Source organism: Zingiber officinale, chromosome 6B, assembly GCF_018446385.1.
Source record: "Zingiber officinale cultivar Zhangliang chromosome 6B, Zo_v1.1, whole genome shotgun sequence".
NCBI lineage: Eukaryota > Viridiplantae > Streptophyta > Magnoliopsida > Zingiberales > Zingiberaceae > Zingiber > Zingiber officinale.
Window position 1 is genome coordinate 110,850,987 of NC_055996.1, and position 27,496 is coordinate 110,878,482.

Sequence of the window (27,496 nt, forward strand, 5' to 3'; positions counted from 1 at the left end):
TCCATCAATACGGGATCTCAGAGAAGATTGTACATAGACATTATTTCCTAAACTCAAACCCATGACTTCTAATCATATGATAGCAAATTTAATGTTGTGCCAAGGCTCACATCACCATTGCTCATTTTTAAATTGTGCTATAAGATTTCAAAATGATCAAAATCCCTATCAGTGCTTTTAACTGTTTTCATCACTTCACCCTCCAACCATTTCATTACTTTAGTTGAGATGAAATAATATAGCTTATCTGTGACATTCACCATGTCATCAATTTAAAAGAAACCCATAGTAAACATCAGTCTTAACCAATAAATCCAAACATTTTCAACAACCACTTCTTCAACAGTCATTTCATCAAACGATTCAGGGCCTTAAATTATTATAGTGCCCAATTGGCGAACAATGGTGGCATGATTAAGTTCGAACAATCCACAAACTATGACCAGCTCAACGAGCCAGACCATATTTCTGCTGGATACGAATAATGATAACAATACTAATTACCATGAGCGACAACATAAACATAGATCTCAGTATGCCGTCCAAGAAACCCATGCTTGTTCCTGGTTCCACAACATGAAAGAGCTCATCGACAAGCTGGGAAATCAGAAGCAAAAGTGCATGAACTTTTGTTTTGAGATTTTCCAAGATCCATCTGAGAATTATTATGGCAATGTCACGACCTGCATTCCAGAATTCAGACAGGATGCTTCCAGTTTCTCCTTGACAACCTGAAAGACAACTTGAGTTGAAGATTACTAAGATAAATTTTGAAAATTACTATGTCGATGGTGTTATGTCAAACAAAGTTGACATGATCTGCTTTCCTATGTTTCCGTACAAGCTGTCACTATCAGTCTTAGATAATCATTAAAGACAATTGCGTAATGTTGTACTGGCTAATTATCCATCAGTATAACCAACTCTTTCCAGATACACAAGCAATCAACTGAACTCATCCATTTGCATTAACGTGACAAAATCACAAGGTAAACATGTCGATTAACACAAAACAAGATTGGTTTAAAAATGTGGATTAGCATGTAGCCAAGTGTGTTAATCCCATAATGCTTAAGTCAAATAGTTGCTCCTTGTCTAAACTTGATATTTCTCTTCATTAGCTCAACTTTCCATGTGAGCCTCACCTAGGATGTCATGTGAGCCTTTGACAATTTCAATTGGTTTTGTTTGGCTTTAATAGGAGTTTAATTCAGGTCAGTTGGTAATGATTTTAATAAAACTTCTCAATTTAATTTGGTTGAAACCAAATGAACACCCTATCTCACGTTGCAAGCTACAATAGATTAAGCTTCAAATTTGCAAACAATGCAGGCACCACTATTGTTCAAAAACATCATATGATTGTTCTACACTACTCAAGTTAGAGAAGATCAGACAGTTGCCATCCAACCTGAAGGTAGCATAAGACCAGTTATACAAGATTCTCTGAGTTCTTGAACTGCTTCATTTTTCATAATCGCATCCCAGATGGCTTTATCAGATGCCAATGATACAACCATTCGCTGCATAAGCACAATGAGAATTTCAGGAACTTTATCAGTTGAAGCTGCTTGATCAACAACTAGGGAAAGCGACAACCTTAGGTTTCAATTACAAGTTACAATCATCATAATATGTAACATTATTTATAAATTGATGTGCCCATAAAAACATATGATTCTAAATAAATGAAAATGGAAGAAGCAGCTAATGCATCATAAAACATCAAATTCTCTTAAGTTTTAGAGGTTTTATCAGAAATTTGTCCATTCTTTACCCTTAACTGCATGTTTGTCATGATCACTGACTAGATTAGTGCTACATTTATGTATGCAAATCATAGTTGGAAAAATCTGACAATCTTTCAATAGAGATAGACGGAATTCACTCAGGATTGGCCAAAGTTGATCCAAGATTTGCTGAGACATCAATCAAAGAAGCACAAAATCAAGAAATCTTGCAGAAACAACTAGGGAGACATTTTAAATTGACAACAATCATCAAATATCAGTGGAAAATTAGATATATGCCATTGGAATCATAGAACCCATAAAAATTGGCCAAGATCTCAACTTACATATTCATGGCCAGAGAATCAATGAGGTGGAAAAGCAACAAACAAGTCCGAAAGAAGTGCACATTCAAATGGAAAATTGGCAAAGTGTAGATGAAGACTGCAAGGAAAATGTGGAGTAATATGGATGACATGGTAAGAAGTTGAAGTGCAAGTTTTGTGCCGATGAGAAAGGCTTTTTGCCATAGACCAAGGTATTAAGGAGTGTTGGTAGGGTGGACTAGAATAGAATGGAAATGGTTCATTCCTCTATGATTCCACTCCAATTTTTGGATTGAAGCTGAATGATCCAAAAAGAGAGAGAGATACTCATTTCATTCCATACTTTTCATACTTTTACATACCAAATTATTAATTTACAATGATTGTCAAGAAATTGAAGTAGCAATTAACTAGTAAACAAAGTGTTTGAGGAGCAATTAGTTAATAAGCATTTAGATATAAAAGAAAAAACAATTGTTTTCCTATTAACAGATACATTACTTATACATTATATAGTTTGTGTAGCCAAAGGATATTCTAGTCTAGGGATCTTAACTAAGGACTCAATTGATGGAAACCTACCTTGTGGTAATGACCTGTTCATCTAATTGAGTTTCATGATTAGATTTTTTTTTCAAGTGAATAATCCTAAATCACACATCACAACAACCCCTTAGGATTATAAAGCTTAAATAACCTCAGTCACTTATTTTTGATGCTCTCTTTTTCTATGTCTGTATCACATTATCTCCGATATATAACTGCAATGCATCTACGGCGCATCAGTTAAAATGAATACATAAAGGACAAACGTGGTAACAAATAGACTGGCAACCAGAAGCAAATTGTAAATTTGCAGATATAAATGAAAGGGAAGATTTTGTTTGTTACCCTAAGAGAAGGGTTTAAGCATAATAAATTGAACAGATAGAGAATCTTTGGTGGTCCTTGAACGCGCGTCTCTGAAAAAAATATCCTGCGAAAAACATGTAACTGAAACTAAGTCAAAACTTATTCATACAGAACACCTTTGTGCCTTCTGCTCAAACATAACAGTCACATACAGGGTTCATTACAATTCTCCATAGCCAACTGAAGACCAATGTGGCAAAACTATGACAGTTTTCTGTTAGTCATAGATGAAACTGTTGCAATTTCAGTAAGTCCTGCTGCTACTTTCGCTAATTTGACCTTTTGTTCATTCACCAAGATAACTGCAAAACATTCCCTAGATTCTAGGCCTTTGCTTGACAATACAACCTTAGAGTAAAAATCAAAAAAGAAATACCTGACACATGCCCATTAATTGATGTTACTTAGAATAAGCTATGGTTATCCAACATAGGTCTGAACGTAAGTGTTTCATCTCATTTCTAAAATTTTTACATGATCAATAGGGATGCCAGTGTCTCACTCATATTCTTTGGGTATCCAACATGGGTATGAGGAATTAGATGAAAAGTTAGCACCCTTAGAATCCCTGCTAACTCCCTTTTTCATTTCATTGGATAAAGTTAGTTATCAAAAAGTTGGTTTTTGATTTTATTAGAATCCAAGGGGCTTGGCTAATTCCTTGAGATAAATGTTTGAAATTTAGTAGAGCAAGTAACTCCAACTAGATAATGGTTACTAGGTGTTTTCCTTGTAGTAAGATAGATGGATAGAACTATGCACAAAATAGTAACGTTATGGGAAAACAAATAGTAATGAATAAAAAGACTAGTACTTGTTTTTTTTTTCTTTCTTTGATTAAGAAAATCCACAAGTGGTCTTTAACTTGGTTTTACTTTGATTATCAGAAAAATTGAACAACTAGTGTTTGAGTACTACTTAATGCAACTAAGAGTGATTTCAAAATCTGAGTGTTACCATAGCCTTGCAAAATGGAAAGAAAAGATCTACCCACTACTCTAGTTGGACCTCATGGTTTGGTAGTGGTTGCTTCTATAACCTTGTCAACAAACTATGAAGCTTACTGCAGTTAGTAACCATACAACAACTGCAAGATTAACAAAAGTCTAATTTGCAAAGACCGTAAGTTCCTAATAGGCTTGATTGTACGCCTCATCAGTCATCATCATACTGGTAGACCCAACTATTTCGTTGTGCAACTAAGACAACAAATCAGTTATCAGTTAGGCTTGAACTTTCTGTGGAAGAGCAAAAGAATGCCCAAGAAACGCAAGGGAACAAAAACATGCACACCAAATTCGAAAAATAAAATAAAAAACTCGCTTTTAGTCTGCCGATTATTATTATTATTATTATTATTATTATTATTATTATTTTTGCCTACATATGAATTCTTAGGAAAAAGGGCACAATCAACAAAACGCAAGTCAGACTAAGAAAGCGAAATAAGCCATTCTCACTGCTTCAATACGGAGATGCCCGCCTCAGCCTCCTCCTCGGAAGGGGGCAGCTGGAAAGCAGATTGCATAGAGGAGCGGGTGAGCGGTTGCGCAGATTTTCCGACGGAGCGGCTCATGGTTGTCCTCGGATTGGGCAGTGCCTGCGAAGGCATCGCCAGATCTGGACTCAGTCTACGATTCCTTCACCTTTCTACGAGTAAATTACACGTTCATCTCTAAAATTTCCACATTTATAGACCGATGAGATATTTAGTTTATCTTGCACCTAGGGGCTCGAATTTTGCCAAAATTCAATTTAGCCGCTCATTTTTATGAGTGCCCGTCATCTCCGGACGAGAAAATTGTTTGCACTATATTTAGGAGCATTAATGTCTTAAAGGAATAAATAATTCAGAATTCATTTCCAGGTATCAATTAATCCGGCAGATGATCTATCCGGATAAATTTTATATCATATCAGCCATAAAATAAATTGCAAAAAGAAGCATATCCCTTTACTATCGCATCGTAGTCTTAGGCTAAAAATTTATTTTTCTATTTTTCAATAAACAAAAATATATTAAATTCAATTGAATTAGATAAGCTTAATTATCAATCGTATGGGAAGTCCTCATACATTCATCCCAATCAAATTATTAATTCCTACTAATAAATCCGTTCCAAGATCAAAATACGGATGAGGTAAATCATGAACGATTATTAATTTTTGGAATAGTAACTTTAACAACTACCGACTGAAGGTGTAATCATCTAACAACTCTATCTATTTTGAATGAAAATATATCATAAAAGATGATTAATCTCCTATGTGTTTGTTAATTTATATTTAGACTAATATATAGATGATTATTAGTCATTAGTACAAATAACTAATAAATATTTTTTTTTCCTTCATACCATCGAAATATATCGCTGTAATTATATAGCTCGATTGAATATTTCCATAATTTTCGGGACTTGGGTGTTATATTTTTCTAATATTTACGTAACGTGTGTTATATTTAAGGTAAACTAAATTAATTAATTAACCTAAAAAAATAATTTCAGAAAACAGATCCTGAAACACAAATCCAGAAGGCTAAAAACCGACCCGATCCGATAGAGTGACGGCCGCGTGGCCGCTCTGCCCCCTTATCCCCTGCCTCGTCGTATCTCCATAGTTCGCTCCGTCCTCTCCCCCTTCTCGCCAGTAGCCTCCGATGGCTCTTCGATCCCTGTCTTTCTCCCAGTTCGTCCATCCAAGCCTCAGAGCTCCTGGTCTCTCGCCATCGCGAACCCTTTGCGTCAGAATACCAGGTTCTTCCGCTTTCCTCACTGTCGCTTTCTAATTTCGTAGCACTACCTATAGTTTTTCGGTGAAACGGCTGCATAAAGAATCGAAAAAGATATTATTTAAGTCAAGAAAACTTGACACAAAAAAGCGAATTGGCAGAGATAGCGGTCTATGGGTAGTACATAACATTAGTGTAGCTTCACAGTTCAGCGACCAAGCAGAAGGTCGATGAATGAGTTATAATTAGAAACACGAGTGAAAAAAAATGGAATTTTGTACTTGCATTTATTATGGACACATCTGATGACTTATCAAATCCTTCTGTCCTTGTTCTTTTACTAAGATAACCTCAAAATCAGAGAACCATACAACAACAACAACCAAGCCTTATCCCACTAGGTGGGGTCGGCTATATGGATCTTTTTTCACCATTGAGCCGCAGAGAACCATGACCTTTAAAATAAAAAATCCCCATACATTTGGAATTATTACATCGTTATATAGTGGAACTTTTGCATTTCTTCACTTTGATTAGATTGATATTGTTTCTTTCTGTAGCTCTTGTATACGTTTTTATTACTTATCAGCGACACTTCTTAAGGGAATTGCTTGCATAAGTAGTGAGTTGCTATGTGGAAATGAGTAATATATTTTGTTATAAGAGGTACAACCATAAGTAGGGAGTTCTTCACAATGCGACTACTAAATTGTATGATGTCCTAATACAAGTGTATTGGGGGGAAAGGAATTTGCATGAGTGAATTCTTGCATCCATAAGCTTGAGTTTAGATTTTTCATCCCCATAGCACTTCTTTGTTTTTCAGGTTCAATTTTAGTGTAACAGAATCAGTTCATTCTATGTTTCTTCCTTGTGCAGAAAATGTCCATAATGGAAATATGTACACGCATTTGTCCTCATGGAGCTCATCTTTTACCTATTCAATTTTAAAGGAGGGAACAACTGCATTCTTTTGCAAGAACTTGGGCAATAATAAACACTTCAAGAGAAGGTTAGTCTCTTTCATATGCAGCATTAAAGTTGCTGGAAGTTATCATTTCCATTGACTTATTTTGCATATTCTCAGAAAAGGAATCATCAAGTGTGCAACCATTGAAGAAATCGAGGCTGAGAAATTGGTGATTGAGAAGGATGCTGTAAGTTGTTGTGATTATTTGGATGTAAGGCTGATATTGAAATGATTATATCAAATCTCCATAAGTTCAATGATCTTTCAGAGAGATAGGATGGAGAGGACTATTGAAACTGTCCGGACAAGTTTTAATGCAGTGAGAACAGGAAGAGCAAATCCTTCCATGCTTGACCGTGTTGAGGTTTCTACTTATCTTGCTCAAGGCTATTTCTGACACAATATACTTGTTTTTGTTGATGTTTTGGTGGTAGTAGTAGTAGATAACAGAGATGATAGTTCTTGAGATAGTGTATGTTTCTTATGTCCTAAATAAAATGAACAGCAGTTTCTATGTCTTCATTTTGAATTTTCCATTTTACAACCAATCCTATTTCACTTTCTAAGAAAAATACCTCTACAAGATGTAACTGAGGACTTTTCATTTCTTCTCTTCCACCAAGCAATCTTAAAAGATATTTCAGCAGTTCTACTTCATGCCTTTTGTACTTCTGGGTAGTATTGAATTCTTTTTCCCAATAACACCAACCCTTTTTTATGAGAGAAGAGCAAAATTGCTCTTGATTCTGTTTTCAGTCTATTTTCTGACTTCTTGATATATTTTGTTATCATGAGAATTCATTTTCTTCCAGGTTGAGTACTATGGAACTCCTGTCAGCTTGAAGAGCATTGCACAAATCAGTACACCAGATGGAAGCACTCTTCTTGTGCAGCCGTATGACAAATCTAGGTATATTAGTCAGTTAATAAGGATCTCCCTTTTTTTTTTTTTGATGATGGTTGGGTTTAGAAAAAAAAATATATTTTTCTATTAGTCTATAGTTCAATGTTATCTAGAAGATATAATTTACTGCATAGAATGCTGTTGATAAGTGTCATGTTATGGTCCTATATACTGGTGTCATGTTATGGTCCTATATACTGGTGTCATGCTCTCTTTCTAATAGAATGATATGGTTCAGTTGCTTTTAACTTTCTATCAACAGTTTCCTGATAAAGTTAGAGTTTCATTTTTTTCCCCTATTCCTCTGCTCTTGGGCACAACCTTCCTTTTCCCCTCTCATTATAGAAGCCTTTCTCCTTAAAGATGTTACTTTTCCCCACATTACTTTCAATAATGCCAATGCATACCACCTTCACATAGCCATTGTTGCACTATGGGACTTTTGTGGTTTCGTGTGCAAGTCTTTGCAGCACATAATCTTCTAGTCACCCATGCCTCCATCAGCTACCACCTGATCTTTAACGGAGTGTGCTCTCTCACAATACTACCTGCCTATGTGATGCCAACAAAGCTAAGCTACCTTACAGATTCTCAAGAACATCATATGTGCAATCCCTCCATGGTAATTATTCTGAGTGTGATCTTCTCACCATCTCTGGTGAGACACCCTGTGAGTCTCCTTTGCCACCCTACCCAGACTATCATTGCTCCATGTCCTCCTGATCTGGTGCACTTTCTAGCATGGCTCAGGCAACTATAAGAGATTGCTATCACCTCTAGGTTGCATCTTTCATAACTTCTGTATCCCAGGTACATGCAAGTATCCAAGCTTTCTCATAAGATAATAAGAATCAGCATTAACTGACCCAAGCCCAGAGCTAGTCTAGCAGGCCTTGAACTAAATACTTTGGGAAGAAGAAAGGTGTAACATAAAGGTTTCATCCTATTTTGGGAAGAAGAAAAGTGTAAAAAAGGCTTCATCATTAGTGTGATTGGGAAGAAGAAAGGTGTAATAAATATACTGACATGTAAAAGAATGTAAGAGTAGTTCATTATAAAATCACTGATCCTTAAGTCTTCATCATCATCTTTAAGTCGTGTCTCTCATAACTATTTGGGTTTAGTACATGATCTCATTCCTCTTTTGAAGTGTATGCAGCGTTGCATCACTAGTTGTCTTCTTATCAATTCATTTTTTTAAATAAAATACTAAACTTAAAGTAAAAGAAAACATATTTTTGCAAACCAAGAGTGATTCTTCCCTCTATTTCAAAGTTGATGTACCATTAAATTCATAATTTATTCATCTTTTTCCCCCTTCTGCAGCCATCTTTTATCTATTAATTATAAAATGGGATTAATCACTTTCTTTCTCTTCTATCATCTCTCTTTGGCCGAGGTCAATTTTAAACTTTTACAGTTTTACTTTCTTTGCATTGGTGTCTTCCATCTCCTTTTAGAATAAAATAATCTAAAGTTTGTCTATTGACAGTTATTCTTTCTCAGAATAGATGCTGGAATCCTATACATTTTTTCTGCAGCACTCCCATACATTTTCTCCCTTGACTGCAACCTTAAAAGAGAATAGTTATTTCTCTCTTCTAATATCGTCTTCTCTTGAGTAGATGCAAGAACTTTTGTCATTCTTTTTTGTAAGCATCTTCCACTGCCCTTCCATAATATTAGACTTCTTTCTTCTAATATTTCCTCATCTGTTTAATTCTTTTATAAGTATATATTGGAATTCTAATCTCTGTTCTTCCTGAACTTTTGGATTTGGCAAACTGTGTACTCCTTTGGTACTTTAGTTTGAGGGGAAATTAAAGAAAAAGCCCTTTGAAGCACAATCCAAGTCATTGACTTCAATATCACATCTCTAAATCTCTCAACCATTGCATCAATATAAAGTCTTCTCCATGATATCTCTGTCAGATTTTTTTTCCGCAATCTGTGGGTTTTTAGTATTTTGTGTAACAGACTAGACAGTTATCAGCATTCAGACTCCAAGTTAAGTGGATATATTAAAGTGGAATGAATAGTTTAGTCTCTAATACAGTGGTTATGATATATAAATTGTGTGGATGTATTTTCTAATTTTCTTTTCTTTTTTTAAACTATCATATGTTTTTTTAACTTTCAGCTTAAAAACTATTGAGAAGGCAATAGTAAGTTCTGACATCGGTTTAACACCAAACAATGACGGAGAGGTGATACGACTAAGCATCCCTCAATTGACATCTGAGCGAAGAAAGGTTTGATAGTTTTCTTTATTTTTTACGGAGCAATGACTTAATGTTTCACATAATTTATATTTAGAATGACTCATGAGAAGATTACTTGGGAACAAATATTCTTCAGAGATGCTTCATTGTAATGTTTGCACCTATGTTTCTACATCCCCTCTTCTACCTGGTTATAGAGTTATCAAATGTTTATCATGTTTCTCTTTGCACAATATTTTCATGAATTTATTTTCACATTACTAGATTTGTTGGAAAACAGTTCCTCTTGTGGTCAGTGGTTAAATTTAACCATAGTGTTTTGATTGTTCAACAGTATGTCTCAAGTTAGGTGTCTATTTGATACTGGTGCATCTCGTGTGCAACACTTGTTATGCCAAATTGTAGATTGAGGTAATTGAGCTTAGTGGCGGGTAATCTGGATGGATTGAACCTGAGGACAAATAACTTGAATTGGAAGAATTGGGCTTAAGGGAAAATATATTGTATCATAATCATTCACTACACCAAGTGTGACTCTATATAGCTCTATGAAATATGACATGTTATAAATGAGGAAATTCTGATATTCTTTGTGTCAAAATCATCCAACTACATATCAGCATGACTCTGTATAGCTCTGGTTGTTGCTTGAGTGACTCGATCAATATTAACCTGTATGTTTGTTCACTCAGTTGAGAGAAAATTGTCATAGGACTCAATCAATATATTTGTTTGATTTTTGATGTCCAATGGCTATAATTATAGCCATTTGGAAGCCATATATTGCTCAGTATGGGCAGCATATCAGGCATAAGAAAACGTGTACCACCTTCACCATGATATGCATCATCGGTACCAGGTGGTACCGTGGTACACATTATTCACAATAGAACCATGAATTGTGTGCTCCTTAGCCTGCCCAGATCAGTGAATTCCACAAGTACATCTTGGTAGGGCATGAATTTTAAGAACATGCACATTAGGAACCTGGAACCCTGTAAGCATTTTTTTCTTCCAAAGATTTTCACAACCCTTTTCCTCCCTTGAATTTGATTGATAAGATGTAAAAAATCCTAATTACTTGTTGACTCAACATTCAAAATTTTACAGTAGACTATCAGCCTTATGGGTGCCAAGATCCTGAAGTTCTGTTCAGATCATTAATTTCCTCAAGGAACCATTAATTGGATTGAGTGCACAGTCACAATAAACAATATTTGTTGGCTATCTTTCAATTTATGGTTCACTTTTGCTGTTCAATATCAAACATGTTTTTCTAATTCATTTCTCGGCCTCATCATCATCGTTAAGCTATGTTTTATCACAACTATTTTAGCTAGGCCATATGAATCTTATCTATTTCTCCATTGAAATTGAGTATGTAGCTAGTAAATTCATTTTGCAACCTAAATCTATTTATATGATCACGTATATATAGTTTTCGTTTTGTTAATGTGAGATGCATATCATACATCAGAAAATCAAAATACCTTTGTGCTTCATTCTTTCTCTGCTTTTAAGTTCTTTTGAATTATGCTGATCTGATTTATATCTGCTGCTTTAATGTTGCTGCAGGAGTTATCCAAAGTTGTTGCAAAACTCACCGAGGAAGGAAAGGTAAACTAGAGTTTCTTTTCCTGGCATACATCTCACTGATAGAGGTGTACCAAGTGTTTTATTTTTCAATGACATAACTTCTTGTAAATTTAATTTCCCAATATCTCTATTTGGTAAATTTAGGTAATCTCGTTGGATTTATCTGTTTACTTCACTTAACAAGAGAACATGATTTTCAGTTGCACAGTTTTGAATGCTTGTAGATTCAATTCACTGTCTGAGATAAGAGAAAGAAAATTACTTCATGAATGCAATGTGATGTTAGAATCTATTTAACACCATGTGGTTGTTGGCTTTTGTAGTGGAAGTATGACTCATAGTTAGCAATTTGCAGAACCACAGTTTTTATGCTTTATCGCTGCTTGATGGTATCATTGTGTTTTTGCAGGTTGCAATAAGAAATATACGAAGAGATGCAAATAAAGCCTATGAGAAACTTGAGAAAGTTTGTTCCATTGGACTCTCAATAACAGATACTTTTACGTAAGCTTTTGTGTTTGTGGACATCTAATATAATTTTTCATGGATATTGTTTAGGAGAAGAAACTTTCAGAAGATAATGTTAAAGATCTGTCAAGTGATCTTCAAGTATGTTAAGTATAGCACTATGTCATCTGGAATATGTGGTTATATGTTAACTATTTCTCATATTTAGATAACGTAGATTATTTCCTCCTGGAAATGCCTCTCAAAATATATGTTCATGAAACATTGTTATGCTCTTTATAATCATTTTTCAGAAACTGACTGATGACTACATGAAGAAGGTTGACGCCATTCAAAAACAGAAGGAAAAGGTAAAATCCCAGGAAAATACATACTTTTCTTCATATATCCACTAGTAACACAACATTTTATATCTATTCATAAATACCATTGTTCTATCTACTTTGCTAGTTTGACCATTTAATCACCTACCAATGATTAAGGGATTGTACATTGGATTCATGTGTTTCTATCTCTTGGTAACATACCAGCCTGTGGTCTCTTTTGCCTCATATGCCCCCCACTTATAAGCTGTCTTTTTCACTAGACATTTGTTTGGTATCTCAGGTTCAAAAGAACCAAAATGCTGTCTCACAAAAATGATGCTTACTAAAATCATCTCCATCTTAGTTTCAAAGTTTTTGACTTTTACTTCATCTCAAACTTTTGGGTTATATTAGTCTGTCTGAATAAAATTTGGGATGTGTGTTTCTCATAAGAGACAGCGCTAGTGGAGCAAAGTTGCACTGAGTAGTACTACAAGTGGTCAGTTTACTAATTGTTCAATTTACGGAAACCTCACTTATCTAATCTATCAAATCTAATGTTGGTTATGAGACTTTAAGGAGAATATCAGATGATTTTCAAGTTTAGAACATGTGGAAGCATTAATAAATTTGTACATTTCAAAGTTTGTGCTTCCGGTTGATTTCCATGTCACACCAATGATTGCAACCTTGCTACCAGTTCTACCCTAGTTTTCTCTACTCAAGTAAAATTTTGTTCTTGTTAAGAATTAAGATGATATTAAGGTTGTAACTAAAGTTGAAACTTGGTGCATTCCAGACAACTCATTTTGTTGTAGTTTATATTATCTGAGCCTACTATATATGGAATTTCTATCTGCTTTTTCTTCGATGATGTCCTATAATATTGTCTATCATCTTACAGGAACTGTTAACAGTATAGCACCGCGCCTTACAAACCATGTGCATCCATTAACTTCTTTTGCTGGCAATGTAAGCGATTTTGCCTCCCCACCTCTCTAAATTGATTGCGTCTTTAATTCATTTCCTGTATAAGAATTCTCTTCGAAACAATTGATCATAGTGATACTAGGACTTGAAGACCTACACTGCATTTGCTGAAGGTTTCTACGGCGTATAATAGTGAATTGTCTCTCTTGAGGTCTCACCTTGTTGATAAAGCGCATGGTCAGAATGCAAGCAACAAAGAAGTCCGTAATTTTGTCTTCCTACCGGATTTTATTTTGCGTTTTTTGGTAGACATTTTTTTACTGTTGCTTGTTTCGATAAAAGATTCAATGTGATCCATTATGAACTCAGAAGGTCAGAGTGTAAGTCGATGAAATGGTCTTTTTAGAATGCAAGAGCAAATTCAACATTTTTAGAAGGATAATTATTGGTTTTTTTTTTTGATGAAATGAAAGATAAGGAGGAACAAAATAATTCTTCTTTGACGTATCAGTGCAGCTTTATCCTGCTGGACACGTCGTTTAAACTTATTGCTTGGACAGATCTTTCTCACTACTCAGATTACATTAATGCGATCATAAAAAGTCATTAATTAAGGCTTATAAGCATCAAAAATATTCTCATTAGCATATACTTTTTTAGGATTAGACTAAATTAATCAATTTAACACATGCTTGCCACAACCGCGTGATAATTTAATTGAGCTCACCAAACTAACAACTCAGAATATACCAATGATCACGTCAATGTGTATAGTGAAGTTTGTGTATTTGAGTCAATTCACGCTCTTACTTTCTTTTTTTTAGCACAATGGATGTTCTAGTTCTTAACCACCCTTTATGAAATTTATGAACTTTTCACATTTTGACATCTGAAGAATTTAAATATCCCTACTAACTCTCTACCTTAACTAATAAGTATCTAAAAAAATTAAATTAAAAAAAAAGACTTCAATCTTTTTAGTTCCTCATCTTAAATGCAAGCTTTATATATTCAATCCCAACTCCACGGGATTATATGAGATGATAAGTGATGTTTATATTTATAGTTGAGAACACGGGGTCGAATGATAGGGATGTCAGGCGTAAATCTTCGGACCCTGTGTATCTCACTCCATCCACCACTTGCTCTCTCGGTTACCGTGATTTACCTCCCTCCTGATAGCCTTGGGTTGAGTGCGACGGGGGCGTTAGGGACGAGCGATTTCACCTTTATACATTTGGTCCCAGCATAACGAATATCGTGCGCCCCAACTCCCTAGAAGTTTATTTTTTTTATTTTTTATTTTTATTTTTTTAGGGCATATTATATGTATTTACTATTTAAGATTTTAAAATTTAGGAGTTGAGTTATAATGAGTTTGAACCAATAAGATTTTCCCTTTAGAATTCAAGCTTTCCTCTTGAATTATAGTGTTCAAAATTATAAATTTTAGATACTCACGAGGTGTATTATATGTATTTAGGGTTTATAATTTCGGTAAAGTAGAGAAAAATCCCTAATCACAACTTGAATTTTGCATGCAATCCCCACTCATAAAAAACTTTGTTTACACTCCCTGCATGCAAAGTTTTATTTGCTTTAACTCCCTCATGCAAATATTGTGACCTAATTGCCCCTCAGATTTTTTAGGTACAAAAGGTCTAAAAATGAGTATAATTCCTCTTAAATTCAATACTTTACATTAATCGAATATATTTTCTATTAAATTGAGTATATTTTCTTTCCTATTTTAATATAATTCTTCCTAAATTCAGCACCATGTAAAAAGAAAATCTAGTATATTTTCTATCCAATTAAGTATAATTTAAAGAAAATCTAGTATATTTTCTATCCAATTGAGTATCATTTAAAGAAAATATAGTATATTCGAGTATATTTTCTATTAAAATTGCCCTTCATATTTTTTAGGTATAAATAGTCTAAAAATGACTATAATTCCTATTAAATTCAACATTTTAAACCAGAATCGAGTATATTTTCTATTAAATTGAGTACGACTTTTTTTCTATTTAATATAATTCCTCCTAAATTCAGCACCATTTGAAAAAAAATCTAGTATATTTTCTATCCAATTGAGTATCATTTAAAGAAAATCTAGTATACTTTCCATCCAATTGAGTATCATTTAAAGAAAATCTAGTATATTTTCCATGCAATTGAGGTGGAAAAAGAATCGTACTCAATTTGATAGAAAATATACTAGATTCTAGTTTAATGTACTGAATTTAAAAGAATTTATACTCATTTTTAGACTTTTTATACTTAAAATATCAGGGGCAATTAGGTAAGTATATTAGACTAGGGAGTGAAAACAAAGAATTTTTTCAATGGGGAGTGCATGCAAAGTTGTGTTTGTTAATGGGGACTGTATGCAAATTTAATTTTGAGAAAAATCCCTAATCAGAACTTTAATTTTGCATGCAACCCCCAATTCTAAAAAACTTTGTTTCCACTCCCTGCATGCAAAGTTTTATTTGCTTCAACTTCCTCATGTAAATATTGTTATCTAATTGCCCCTCAGGTCTAAAAATTAGTATAATTCCTCTTAAAGTCAACATTTCACACTAGAATCGAGTATATTTTCTATTAAATTAAGCATGATTTTTTTCTATTTTAATGTAATTCCTCCTAAATTTAACATAATTTAAAGAAAATCTAGTATATTTTCTATCTAATTGAGTATCATTTTAAAAAAATCTAGTATATTTTTCATCCAATTGAGATGGAAAAAGAATCGTATTCAATTGATAGAAAATATATTAAAATGAGTATAATTCCTCTTAAAGTCAGCACTTTATATTAGAATCGAGTATATTTTCTATTAAAATTGCCCCTCATATTTTTTTAGGTACAAATAGTCTGAAAAACATGTATAATTCCTATTAAATTCAGTACTTTAAACTAGAATCGAGTATATTTTCTATTAAATTGAGCACGATTTTTTCCTACTTAATATAATTTCTTCTAAATTCAACATCATTTAAAGAAAATCTAGTATATTTTTGCATCCAATTGAGTACTATTTAAAAAAAATCTAACATATTTTCTATTTAATTGAGATAGAAAAAGAATTGTGTTCAATTTAATAGAAATATACTAGATTCTAGTTTAATATACTGAATTTAAAAGGAGTTATACTCATTTTTAGACTTTTAATATTTAAAATATTGAAGGTAATTAGGTAAATATATTTAATTAGGAAGTGGAAATAAAAATTTTTTTTAATGAAGACTATTGGTAAAATTATGTTTGTCAATAATGATTGTATACAAATTTTACCATGATATTTCTTTTTCAAGAAATATCAATTTCTTTTTTTAGGAACAAGCGCCTGATTTGCATTTTGTACCCATTGTAAATCTAATCTGATTCTCAGTCCAATTCCGACCCATGGTCCAAAGTGCCACTCAACCTGATCCGTAAATTTTCTTCAGTTGACATCATATGCCGTTTATACCGATCAATTTTGAATGACCGATCTAATGCTATTAAAATTTCGTATAGACCATCAGAATAAAATGGTTCATCAGTCCAATTTTATTTCCACCTTTAGCAAGTTTAATTGAGAGGGGAGCTTGGGCATTTGTTGCCTCTACACAGTAAAAACCCCGAACGGCAGGGAAGCAGAAGGATGAGCTTGAATGAGTTTCATGTAGTCCTTTGGATGATCTAATAACTAACTTATGAGGTGGGATTCAAATTTTGATATAGTCAAAATAAATATTTTTTTCATATGTTAATCATTATTTTAAAAATTAATAGTCATCTATAATTTATTAATTTTTTTTATTGACATGAAATAAATTGACGATGACAGATGTTAGGAACGACAGTGCCTTTTACCACTTAATGAGGTGGATGTGGAAAGCATCTTGGCTGTGACGGACAGCGTCTCACGAGTGCCGCTTTGTCCGCTTTAACAGCATCTGGAGCAGCTCTATCTTCCCTCTTTCAACTGCACTTGCTGCTGCCTACATTCCCCAATCTCAATCTCTCTCTCTCTCCCCCCTTTTGCCTCCAGGTGAACGACTCCTAGAACAAACAGCAGTCGCTTGGCGGTGACCAGAATGGAACGAGTTCACGGGTAAGAGGCCAGTTTCCTGAGAAAAAGGAATCTTTTTGAGGCTTCGTTTCTTCATTTTTAGTGAGATTTTTGATCTGCTTTCCACTGCTTTTGGATCCAGGTTTTTATCCCCTCCTAGAAGGATCTGATCCTTGTGGAGAGTGGGAGTGGAATTAGGCTCTTAGTTTTCCTCCTTTTTCCCTTTCCGAATCTTGAATGCTTGATTGTCCCTTTTGTCTCTTGACTCGGTCGATTCTGGTTCTTTCTGGCTTGGTACTGACAATTTGTAAAAGCTTGATTTGATTGGTTAAAGGGATTTGCCTCGCCGAAGATAATTCTTCTGTCTATTGATTCTCCAAGTTCGTTGTTGAATTTTTGGCATCGGTTACGAATTAGAATGAAGGATTTCCCTTCCTGCTTCGGAGAAAGTGGAGTTCAGGTCTCCGATTCCACGTCGGGGGCCAGCAAAGCTGCTCAAAATCTAGTGACTTGCCTTTACCAATCTCAACTCTTTGGCCGGTCTTGTGTGATCATTGTTACATGGAGCAAGAATCTGATGGGGCAAGGCTTGAGCATCGAGATCGACGATTTAACCAAACGATGCCTCTGCAAGTTGGAAATTAAGCCATGGTTGTTCTCCAAGAGAAAGGGCTGCAGGACCATGGAGGTGAAGGATAGCAAGATAGTTCTTTTCTGGGATCTCTCTGCTGCCAAATTTGGATGTAGCCCGGAGCCTCTTGAAGATTTCTATGTCGCGGTCCTCTGCGATGATAAGATGATCCTCCATCTTGGAGATCTCTCAAAAGAAGCTTGCCGGAAGACTAGCACGACTCCTCCTTCAAATGCAGTATTCATCGCGAAGAAGGCGCACATCTACGGAAAGAAGATACATTCAACAAAGGCACAATTCTGTGACAATGGCCAATTCCATGAAGTTGCCATAGAGTGTGACACTGTAGGGGTCAAGGATCCCTGCCTGGAGATCAGTATTGATCGGAAACGAGTAATGCAGGTCAAGAGACTTGCATGGAAATTCCGCGGCAATCAGACTATCCTTGTTGATGGGCTTCCCGTCGAAGTATTTTGGGATGTTCATAGTTGGCTTTTTGGTGCTCCTTCGACGAGTGCTGTCTTCATGTTTCAAACTCGCCTTCCATCTGAAAAAATGTTGCCATGGTCTCGAGGGCTTGGTTTTTCATTCACATTATATGCTTGGAAAAATGAATAGTTACCCTCTTTAATTTTTTGCGTGTTGACGTAATCTAGTGAGTAATTTATTTCTTTTAGGCTTTGATATGCATATCATGAAGAGGATAGTAATTAAGAAATATAATTAATTCTAAAGAAAGTACCATTGATATCAGATAACGCAATCCGTGCGTGCACGCACGCACGCATGCGAAGGCTTTGTTCTTCAGCGTCTCACAAGAACTCGCCCATCATTCTCACAACTTGACTCATCTCGGGCCTTTTCTCTGGCCTCCCCGCCGTGCACAACAGCGCAATTTTCACCATCTCGCTGATCTCCTCTTCCTGAAGTTCTCCGTCCTCCATTTCCTTATCCGTTGCCACTTTCTGTATCATCATACAGAAGCTGTAGACGTCGGACTCCTGCGTAGCCTGCTCCTTCCCGCTCGCCAGCTCCGGCGCCAGGTACCTCTGACTCGCTGGGGCGACCGCCGTGAAGGTCCCTCTGTCAGAGGAGCAGCCTGAAGGGTCACCCGGCGAGCAGCGGATGTTGGCGGCGAAGCGCATGATCCCCCACTCGGACACGCACCCCCGTTGCCCTGCTCGTCGATCAGAATGTTTGACGGCTTCAGGTTGGCGCGCACTAGCGGGTACCTCGTCGGAAACTTGTGGATGAACACAAGTCCGTCGCCGGCGGTCACCAGAATCCTCTTCCGGGTGGCTCAATCTAGCGTTCTTCCAGTACGTGAAGCATTGATCGGGTTCAAATCGTGCATTAAAATTGAATCTTTGAAAGGATTAGCGTCTTACTGTCTCTCTGCAACGGGGTTTGTGCATGTAGTTGTAGACGAGCAGCTTCTCCTCGTGAGCATCGCAAAATGCCTCCAGGCTCACCACATTGGGATGCCGCACCCTCCCGATGATACGGATCTGGCGATCGAATACCTTACCTCCCTGCGCAGCCGAAAAATGCACCGCGCTCAGCCGCTTGACGGCGACGATAATGCCGTCCTCGAGGGCGGCTTTGTAAGCGCTTCCAGAAAATCCCTTTCCGAGCACCTCTGCCGACGCTTTCAGAAGGCAATCCAGCCGCAGATCCTCCCATCCTTCGAAGCAAATCAGCCCTTTCTCCTTCTCCTTCAACTCCGCGATCTCGATCTCGTCGGCACTACCCAGGGATTTCAATAGTTTCTTCCTCAGCCACAGGTACATACCGACGATCACCGCCACGCCGATCGCGATCACAAGCAAAGTCGGCGACTCCGATCGCTAAAAGAACGGTAAGCCCGGCCTTTGTTAGGGATCTCGGTCTGGATATGTGTTCAGAGGAGGAATTAGGGGAAGGGGACGAAACTGGAGACTTTTCAGCTAACAGCGAGATCCCGCCGCAGCAATCGGGCAGCGGCCAGGGTTTTGATCAAAAGCCGAGATCGGGAACTTCGACAGCGGGCCGGCAATCTCCCCCGTCAATCGGTTCCCCTTGAAATCTCTAATCCTCCCAAACCGAAGCCCCTCTAACCCGCCGGTAAATCGATTGCGCTCGACTCGGAAGGAGGCCAGGAAAGGAAGCCCCGCGTCGAGGGCGCAGCTGAGTTGGTTGTGGGAGAGGTGGAGATGCTTCAACGGTTCAACCTAGCGTTCCTATAGTGGGTCAGAGCGGGGAGGGTGCCGGAGAGGGCATTGTTTCTGAGGCTGAGGACGCGGAGGTGAGGAAGTCGGAGAAGGAACGAAACATTGCCGGCGAGCGAGGCAGCGTCGAGACGGACGCTAGCGACACTGCCGCGGTAGCACGTGACGCCAGCCCAGTAGCCAGAGCAGGGGTCGCAGCCCTCCCACGTGTGAAGGACCCCATTGCCATCTCCGGTGGATGACCTGAAAGAGAGGAGGAGGTCGGCATCATCACCGCCGGCGCCGGCCATTTTGATGACGACGAAGGTGAAATACACGAGCATCTGCGACATTGAGGCATACTTAACCAGCAAGAAGAGCACTGTTGACTGTCTCTATATATTCAGAGAAGGAAGAGTTGGCGGGAAGTGCTGTAATTGGTGGGGATTAGAAAAGGAATGAGGTTAAGAGAATAGGAGAACAAGAAGATACCAAGCGGAAAAGAGCTGGGTGAGGGGGCATTTCGACGGTGTGTTTAAAGTGATTGGGGTCAAATGGAAGAGTTAAGAGACTTGAGTTGACTGATGAAGAGGTGTAGTGCAGTTTGTAAAGTAGTCCTCCGACGGAGGTATTGGGCATTGCAAGGGAGCGAAGGGTTGACATTTACCAAATATTCTCCATTCTCCGGGAACAAGCTAGGGATTCGGCTCGGAGCTGATGAGATTTTGGAGGTGAGTCAATGAGGATGGTCAATGAGGCAGTTCAATGACAAAAGTCAATTAGTCATCTAAGAGATGTTTTTCTTGATTTATTTAGGGTCATTCCAACTTATAAAGTATAATAGTTCATCTTCAATTGTTTTACATCTCACACTTCTTCGAACTTTCGTGTTTAGTACTCAAAATATGTTTTCAAGATCACTTATAAAATCCGATGATACAATGCGTAAACGAGGGAGTTTGATAATGTCATAAAATCAATAGTTAAAAAGAAGTGGCAATTAATAGTCATAGAAAGATAGCTTCATCCTCCATATAATTCTTGATCGAACACGGACAGGTTGGGTTCTCAAGGCTAATTTTTGAGCCAGGGTTTTAACTAGTTCCTGGCCGGCTACCTATTGCTCAGGTTATCCAAGCTCAAACAACTCAGTCTCTACGTATGACCCTGGCATATATGCCCGACAATCTACAACCGACTCTATCCCGGTCGGGTCACGCAGGCTTAGTCCTCGATCATAGTCTCAGGTGATTCTAGTGTTAGAAAATTATAATATCCAATCAGAGAATAACTGTTAGGGTCAAAATGTGCTGGGGGAGGGGGGTGAATAGCTCGTCGCGCTCGTCGTTGCTTGCTTCTTGGTGATGATATGCAGCGGAAAGAATAAGAAAAAAAAATACAACGCTAACACAAGGATTTACTTGGTATCCACCTCAAGAAGAGGTGACTAATCCAAGGATCCACATATGACACACACTCCACTAATCAAAATCACTCCTTCTCGGTCGCAGCCGGAGGCGGAGAAGCCTCGTACAAACTCACACAACAAATACAACACACGCAAGAAGAAAATACAAAAGATATGAATGAAAACTTCTTCTTTTTGCTTACTTGTATTTTGTTGTTGTCTCTTGAACCTTGGATATGTAGTTACATTTGTCCCCAAGAGCCTTCAAGATCTGGCTGTGAAAGTAGAGAAGTTGTTGAAATCGTCGCTGTGCTCGCTGGAGAGGAAAACTGAAGAACTGGGCAGAAAATCGCTCGCAAACGACTATAACATGCGCAACGGTCGAATCACAATCAAATGAATGACTCTCAATCGATTGGGAAGACTTTGAATCGATTGGCCGATCGATTCAGAGTGTCTCTGTGCTCTCTGAAAATCGTCTGAATCAATTGCTCGATCGATTCAGCTTTTATCGTGCGATTTCCAACGCTCCAATCGATTGCCTGATCGATTGGAGGTTTCAATCGATTAACTGATTGATTCATAAGCTCACTGTTCGCTCAAAAACTATCCAAATCGATTGACCAATCGATTGAGGAAATTTTGATCGATTACCCAATTGATCAAGATCATTTCTACATCAAATCGCGTCAACCAATTGATTGGCTGATCGATTGCCCCCCCCCCCCCCCCCCAATTGATTGGCAAGAAGAAAAATGAGTAGAGCTTGAAATGAGCTTCGTTTCACATCCGAGATCATCTCATTCCGATATCTGAGTCAAAAGTTATAACCTTCAGAAGTTTACTACGTTCAAACTTTCTAGTTCCATGCCAACTCCCTAATGGACTTATGACCGTTAAGTATTCGGTCAACTTTTGACCCATCTGGACTTTCTCTTTGCCAACTTCTTGTTGGACTTCTGATCACTAAGTGCGGTCCTCCTTGACCCACTTAGATTTGTCGTCTCGTGCCAAGTGTCCGGTCCTCCATGACCCACTTGGTCTTCCTTCCACCAGATGTTCGGTCATCCTTGACCCATCTGGATTTTCTTGTGCCAAGTATCTGATCAATCTTTTGACCTACTTAGACTTCTCAATACCAAATGTCCGGTCAATCTTGACCCGCCTGGATTTCCACGTGTCTGGCTTCACTCACCAGGTCTTTCTATCTGTCTAGCTTCACTCACTAAGACTTCTCATCTGCCTAGCTTCACTCGACAGAATTTTCACCTAGCTTCACTCACTAGGGTTTTCACCTAGCTTCACTCACTAGGATTTTTCCACTGCCCCGCTTCACTCATCGGGACTTTCACCTGCCTGATCGATTGGAGGTTTCAATCGATTAACTGATTGATTCAGAAGCTCACTGTTCGCTCAAAAACTATCCCAATCGATTGACCAATTGATTGGGAAAGTTTTGATCGATTACCCAATTGATCAAGATCATTTCTACATCAAATCGCGTCAACCAATCGATTGGCTGATCGATTGAATCCCCCAATTGATTGGTAAGTAGAAAAATGTGTAGAGCTTGAAATGAGCTTCGTTTCACATCCGAGATCATCTCATTCCGATATCTGAGTCAAAAGTTATGACCTTCAGAAGTTTACTACATTCAAACTTTCTAGTTCCATACCAACTCCCTATTGGACTTATGACTGTTAAGTGTTCGGTCAACTTTTGACCCATCTGGGCTTTCTCTTTGTCAACTTCTTGTTGGACTTCTGATCACTAAGTGCAGTCCTCCTTGACCCACTTAGATTTATCGTCTCGTGCTAAGTGTTCGGTCCTCCATGACCCACTTGGTCTTCCTTCCACCAGATGTCCGGTCACCCTTGACTCATCTGGATTTTCTTGTGCCAAGTATCCGATCAATCTTTTGACCTACTTGGACTTCTCAATACCAGGTGTCCGGTCAATCTTGACCTGCCTGGATTTCCACGTGTCTGGCTTCACTCACCAGGTCTTTCCATCTGCCTAGCTTCACTCACTAAGACTTCTCATCTGCCTAGCTTCACTCGTCAGAATTTTCACCTATCTTCACTCACTAGGGTTTTCACCTGGCTTCACTCACCAGGATTTTCCCACTGCCCCGCTTCACTCACCAGGACTTTCACCTGCCTGGCTTCACTCACCAGGACTTTCACCTAGCTTCACTCACTAGGATTTTCCAACTACCTAGTTTCACTCACCAATATTTCCCAACTGCCTGACTTCACTCACCAGGACTTTCAACTGCCTAACCTACAGTTAGGACTTTCACAGTCAAGTATCCGGTCAACCCTTTGACCTACTTGACTCTTCTTCACATCTAACTGGTCAACCTTGACCAGAGGGAAATTGTATCAATAATCTCCCCAAACAAACGATTGCATCTGCAATCTCCATCTATTGTCAAACATCGAAACCCAAACATCAAGACTCAAACTTGAGCCAACTCAAGTTTTGTCAACCAGGTCAACCTTAATCTAAGAATATTGCACCAACAAAAACTGCTGTGAGACCAAGAATATTACAGTATCTAACATACACTAAGAGTGGAACCTTCCACCTACCAATGGGAGGTCGTCGGACATCCACCATCAAAAGGCTTTCAGAGTCGTATAAAAAGGGAGATCCTCTTCACTAGGCACACACACATCCGCACACATCTTCAACACTTCTTTTTTCTTCCTTCTTTTGTACACTGTTTCGCCGAAAAATGACCTGACTTGAGCGTTGGAGGGCTTGCGCCAGGGACCCCTTCTCTGATTTATGGTCTCTAATGCTCCGTGTACTTATCTTGGTGTGTGCAAGAGTGCAAGTACCATCAATTCCATTATCATAGGCCTCGCGTGGAACGCAAGGGTCCAAGTGTCCGACGTACACATATAGGATATGTCAAAATCGTCGCTTTGTCAATGCCAACATCAGCTTCACTGATCTTCATTTACCTCAGCTTCCGAATTGGAGATTTTTATTTTATTTTATTTATAAAGACCCTTTTATGAGAAAAATATAGCATGCATGAATATTTATTCAGCGAAGTAAAATAACACACAAATCAGGAACATAATCACTCATCGTGAAACAGAGTCACGTTGTACTCGACGACGGCGTCGCCGGAGGTGACGTTGAATGTGTGCGTCCGCAGGAAGGCAAACCCCTGCGCCATCCGGAACTTTCCCCGGCCGCCGACCACGGCTAGCTCACGCTCCAGTATGGGATTCTGCGAGAAAACGCTGAAGGAGCTGCCGTTGAACGGCCCAGCCGTGAAGCCGTAGTCCAGCCCCATCACGAACATCACAGACCGCCGAGACGCCGACATGTAGAAGCCCCGCGCGTAGCCCACAACCGGCGAGTCCGCGTCGGGGGCCTCCGTCAGCGGGTCGTCGACGACGAACAGGTTGCCGAAGGCGGCGAGCGGGCCGGTGCGGCCGACGGCGGAGGCGACGAGGACGGCGCTGGGGTCGGGCCCGCTGATGGTGTCGTGGAAGAAGAAGTGGAGGTTGGTGGTGACCTTCTTGGCTTCCGTGGACTGGTGGAAGCATTGAGCCACCAAGAAGGCGAGAATAACTAGAAAGGGAGCCACTCTGCCTCTACTCGCCATTATCGTCTCCAACCTTCTCCTGTTTCTTTGATTTGCAAAAAACGGGGGCTTTTACGTGCATTATATGCAGGAATATGCAAGACACGTTTGGAAAATTAATATGAGAGGAGATTTCGTGGGATTAGTAAAATAGTAATTTATTAAAATGTGGATTCAATTAGGGTTGTAAAAAAAGAAAATTTAATATAAAAAAATTGAAGATTTTTCCTATTCTTGATTATTCTTGCATGGAAACAAATTATAGCTTTAGCCTGTTATGGAAGCCTTATAAATCTTTGAAGATAAAATTTTTTGAAGAAATTTTATGGTTTCTTTTTCCATTTATACGTTAAAAATTATATCACATTATTAATTTATTAAATATTAGCAATTATTTAATAACAAAAAGTATTTTTAATATATTATTTTATTAGGTTTTAAAAAAAATTACTTGGATGTCAAGAGAAATAATGTGGTACAATAGGTATACTGTGAGATAATCGAACATTTTTTTATCAAACTGAATTCACCGAACATAATTACCTTCAATTAAATAGGAACATGAGATGGAAGGATAATGACGAATTATAGAATTAGGTAATTTAAATTGTTAGTTACGGACATTATCAAATTCAGTTTAATCGATTTAATTGATTTAACTCTTCCTAAAATTTTAAGACCAAATCAATTTAATCAAAATAATTAATATTTAATAATAATAATAATTTAATTGAATGGAATGTTTTAGATTTATTCTATAAAAATAATTAAACTTTTACTCACTATAAAAATACTTCCATAATTCTAAAGAAAGTACCATTGATATCAGATATCAAACTGCCCGCATGCGAAGGCTTTGTTCTTCAGCGTCTCATAAGAACTCGCCCATCATTCTCACAACTTGACTCATCTCGGGCCTTTTCTCTGGCCTCTCCGCCGTGCACAACAGCGCAATTTTCACCATCCGCTGATCTCGGGCTTTGTTCTTCCTGAAGCTCTCCGTCCTCCATTTCCTTATCCGTCGACCGTCGCCACTTCCAGTATCATCATACCGAAGCTGTAGACGTCGGACTCCTGCGTAGCCTGCTCCTTCCCGCTCGCCAGCTCCGGCGCCAGGTACCTCTGACTCGCTGGGGCGACCGCCGCGAAGGTCCCTCGGTCAGAGGAGTAGCCCGGCGAGCAGCGGATGTTGGCGGCGAAGCGCATGATCCCTCACTCGGACACGCACCCGTTGCCCTCCTCATCGATCAGAATGTTTGACGGCTTCAGGTTGGCGTGCACTAGCGGGTACCTCGTCGGAAACTTGTGGATGAACGCAAGTCCGTCGCCGGCGGACACCAAAATCCGCTTCCGGCTGGCCCAATCTAGCGATCTTCCAGTACCTGAAGCATTGATCGGGCTCAAATCGTGCATTAAAATCGAATCTTTGAAAGGATTAGCGTATTACTGTCTCTCTGCGACAGGGTTTGAAGGTTTTCCACGAGCTGTTGGGTTAGAATACACAGGAATATATAAGAAAAATATGACAAATAGAAATTTAATTTATCAAAAAAAAAATTTATATCGAGATATTTTCTACATACCTCTATGATCCTTTAAATATATCATAAATGATATGAGCAAATACTACGAGATCCATAAAAAAAATTAAAAAAACAAACTAACGATGTGGGGACTTAACATTATCATGTCTGAATTATTTTCTCACATTACTCTCCCTAATCCTGACATGGTTGTAAATCACGAACGCCAAGTAGATGTCGTATGACAGCTAATTTCACTCCTGGCAATGCTTTAGTTAACACATCGGCTCGTTGTTCTCCGGTATTAATGAACTCAACCACAATCTGTCCTCTTTCAATACATTCTCTGATAAAATGAAACCTTGTATCTATATGCTTGCTTCGATCATGGAATACCGGATTCTTCATGAGAGCTATCGCAGTTTTGTTGTCAACAAATAAAGTTACCGGCTTTGGCTCTACACCGGTTAATTAATAATAACATTGAAAATACTCCTTGAGTGTCAATTTCTTCAAAGTTGGGTTAACTACCCTTCTTCTTAGAGTTGACACTCTCTAACCCATCTATGGGATAGAGAAGATGCTCCTAGGAACCCAAAATCTATTGGTGCTCCTTGGATGCTCTAGGTACTCACTAGGGATAACTTCTCTAGATACCTTCCTAGTGACCTTGTTTGACTTCTTAGAAGCCTTGGTCACCTTTTCTAGGTCAACCCTAGGGATTGCTTCCCTTGTGACCTTCTTTGTGACTCTCTTAGACTTCTTAGAAGTCTTAGACACGTTTGTTGTAAAAATACTCTTAGGGATGACCTCCCTAGTATTCTTGACTTGACCACTAGACCTAGGGTTTATTCTATAACTATATGAAACTCTATGATAAGTAGGTACATTCTTTTTGGTTTTAGGTTTGTATCCCAAGCCTCTATGGCCCTTGGATGACCCTTGTTGCCCTAAACCTAGATTTTGCTCATTTTGCCCTTTAAG

At 38.1% G+C, this 27,496-nt stretch overlaps 5 protein-coding genes across 9 annotated transcripts; 2 read left to right on the forward strand and 3 right to left on the reverse strand.

The window, feature by feature from the left end:
* Positions 1–349: 349 nt before the first annotated feature.
* LOC121988902 lies at positions 350–4,647 on the reverse strand. Its single transcript, XM_042542617.1, has 4 exons — positions 4,429–4,647; positions 2,948–3,032; positions 1,412–1,523; positions 350–731 (listed from the first exon to the last, which is right to left on the reverse strand). The coding sequence occupies exons 1-4, from the start codon at positions 4,578–4,580 to the stop codon at positions 448–450; spliced, it is 633 nt and encodes a 210-aa protein (XP_042398551.1). The 5' UTR covers positions 4,581–4,647; the 3' UTR covers positions 350–447.
* An 860-nt stretch (positions 4,648–5,507) lies between these two features.
* On the forward strand, positions 5,508–13,536 carry LOC121988904 (ribosome-recycling factor, chloroplastic-like). 4 transcript variants are annotated; one of them, XM_042542619.1, is made up of 12 exons: positions 5,509–5,724; positions 6,579–6,711; positions 6,787–6,856; positions 6,938–7,033; positions 7,482–7,579; positions 9,714–9,825; positions 11,371–11,412; positions 11,801–11,857; positions 11,950–12,000; positions 12,153–12,209; positions 13,069–13,136; positions 13,228–13,536. In XM_042542619.1, exons 1-11 carry the CDS (start codon positions 5,628–5,630, stop codon positions 13,084–13,086), a joined length of 831 nt encoding a protein of 276 aa, XP_042398553.1. In that variant the 5' UTR covers positions 5,509–5,627; the 3' UTR covers positions 13,087–13,136; positions 13,228–13,536. The 4 variants fall into 4 exon arrangements, with proteins under 4 accessions (XP_042398552.1, XP_042398553.1, XP_042398554.1 ...); XM_042542620.1 differs by having other exon boundaries at positions 13,237–13,536; XM_042542621.1 differs by having other exon boundaries at positions 13,246–13,536.
* A 3,440-nt stretch (positions 13,537–16,976) lies between these two features.
* On the forward strand, positions 16,977–18,440 carry LOC121988905. Of its 2 annotated transcripts, none has more exons than XM_042542623.1 (2): positions 16,977–17,199; positions 17,575–18,440. In XM_042542623.1, the coding sequence occupies exons 1-2, from the start codon at positions 17,183–17,185 to the stop codon at positions 18,404–18,406; spliced, it is 849 nt and encodes a 282-aa protein (XP_042398557.1). In that variant the 5' UTR covers positions 16,977–17,182; the 3' UTR covers positions 18,407–18,440. The 2 variants fall into 2 exon arrangements, with proteins under 2 accessions (XP_042398557.1, XP_042398558.1); XM_042542624.1 differs by having other exon boundaries at positions 17,300–18,439.
* A 160-nt stretch (positions 18,441–18,600) lies between these two features.
* LOC121991368 (probable leucine-rich repeat receptor-like protein kinase At1g68400) lies at positions 18,601–19,578 on the reverse strand. Its single transcript, XM_042545377.1, has 2 exons — positions 19,177–19,578; positions 18,601–19,101 (listed from the first exon to the last, which is right to left on the reverse strand). Exons 1-2 carry the CDS (start codon positions 19,576–19,578, stop codon positions 18,601–18,603), a joined length of 903 nt encoding a protein of 300 aa, XP_042401311.1.
* Positions 19,579–24,476: 4,898 nt separating this feature from the next.
* Positions 24,477–27,229, reverse strand: LOC121991369 (dirigent protein 4-like; the record flags this gene model as incomplete). Its single annotated transcript, XM_042545378.1, has 2 exons — positions 24,477–24,923; positions 27,212–27,229. Coding segments are annotated over 2 exons (465 nt in total), but the record flags the coding sequence as incomplete, so codon positions are not given.
* Positions 27,230–27,496: the final 267 nt, after the last annotated feature.

Coding starts and splice junctions, on each gene's coding strand:
- LOC121988904 (XM_042542618.1), top strand. CDS start 5,628: ATGGCTCTTCGATCCCTGTCTTTCTCCCAGTTCGTCCATCCAAGCCTC. Junction 6,712..6,786: donor AATAAACACTTCAAGAGAAG/GTTAGTCTCTTT, acceptor GCATATTCTCAG/AAAAGGAATCATCAAGTGTG. Junction 9,826..11,370: donor TGACATCTGAGCGAAGAAAG/GTTTGATAGTTT, acceptor ATGTTGCTGCAG/GAGTTATCCAAAGTTGTTGC.
- LOC121991368 (XM_042545377.1), bottom strand. CDS start 19,578: ATGTACCTGTGGCTGAGGAAGAAACTATTGAAATCCCTGGGTAGTGCC. Junction 19,102..19,176: donor AACCCCGTTGCAGAGAGACA/GTAAGACGCTAA, acceptor ACGTACTGGAAG/AACGCTAGATTGAGCCACCC.
- LOC121988902 (XM_042542617.1), bottom strand. CDS start 4,580: ATGCCTTCGCAGGCACTGCCCAATCCGAGGACAACCATGAGCCGCTCC. Junction 1,524..2,947: donor GCTTAAACCCTTCTCTTAGG/GTAACAAACAAA, acceptor GTGCTTATGCAG/CGAATGGTTGTATCATTGGC. Junction 732..1,411: donor TGGTCTTATGCTACCTTCAG/GTTGGATGGCAA, acceptor GTTGTCTTTCAG/GTTGTCAAGGAGAAACTGGA.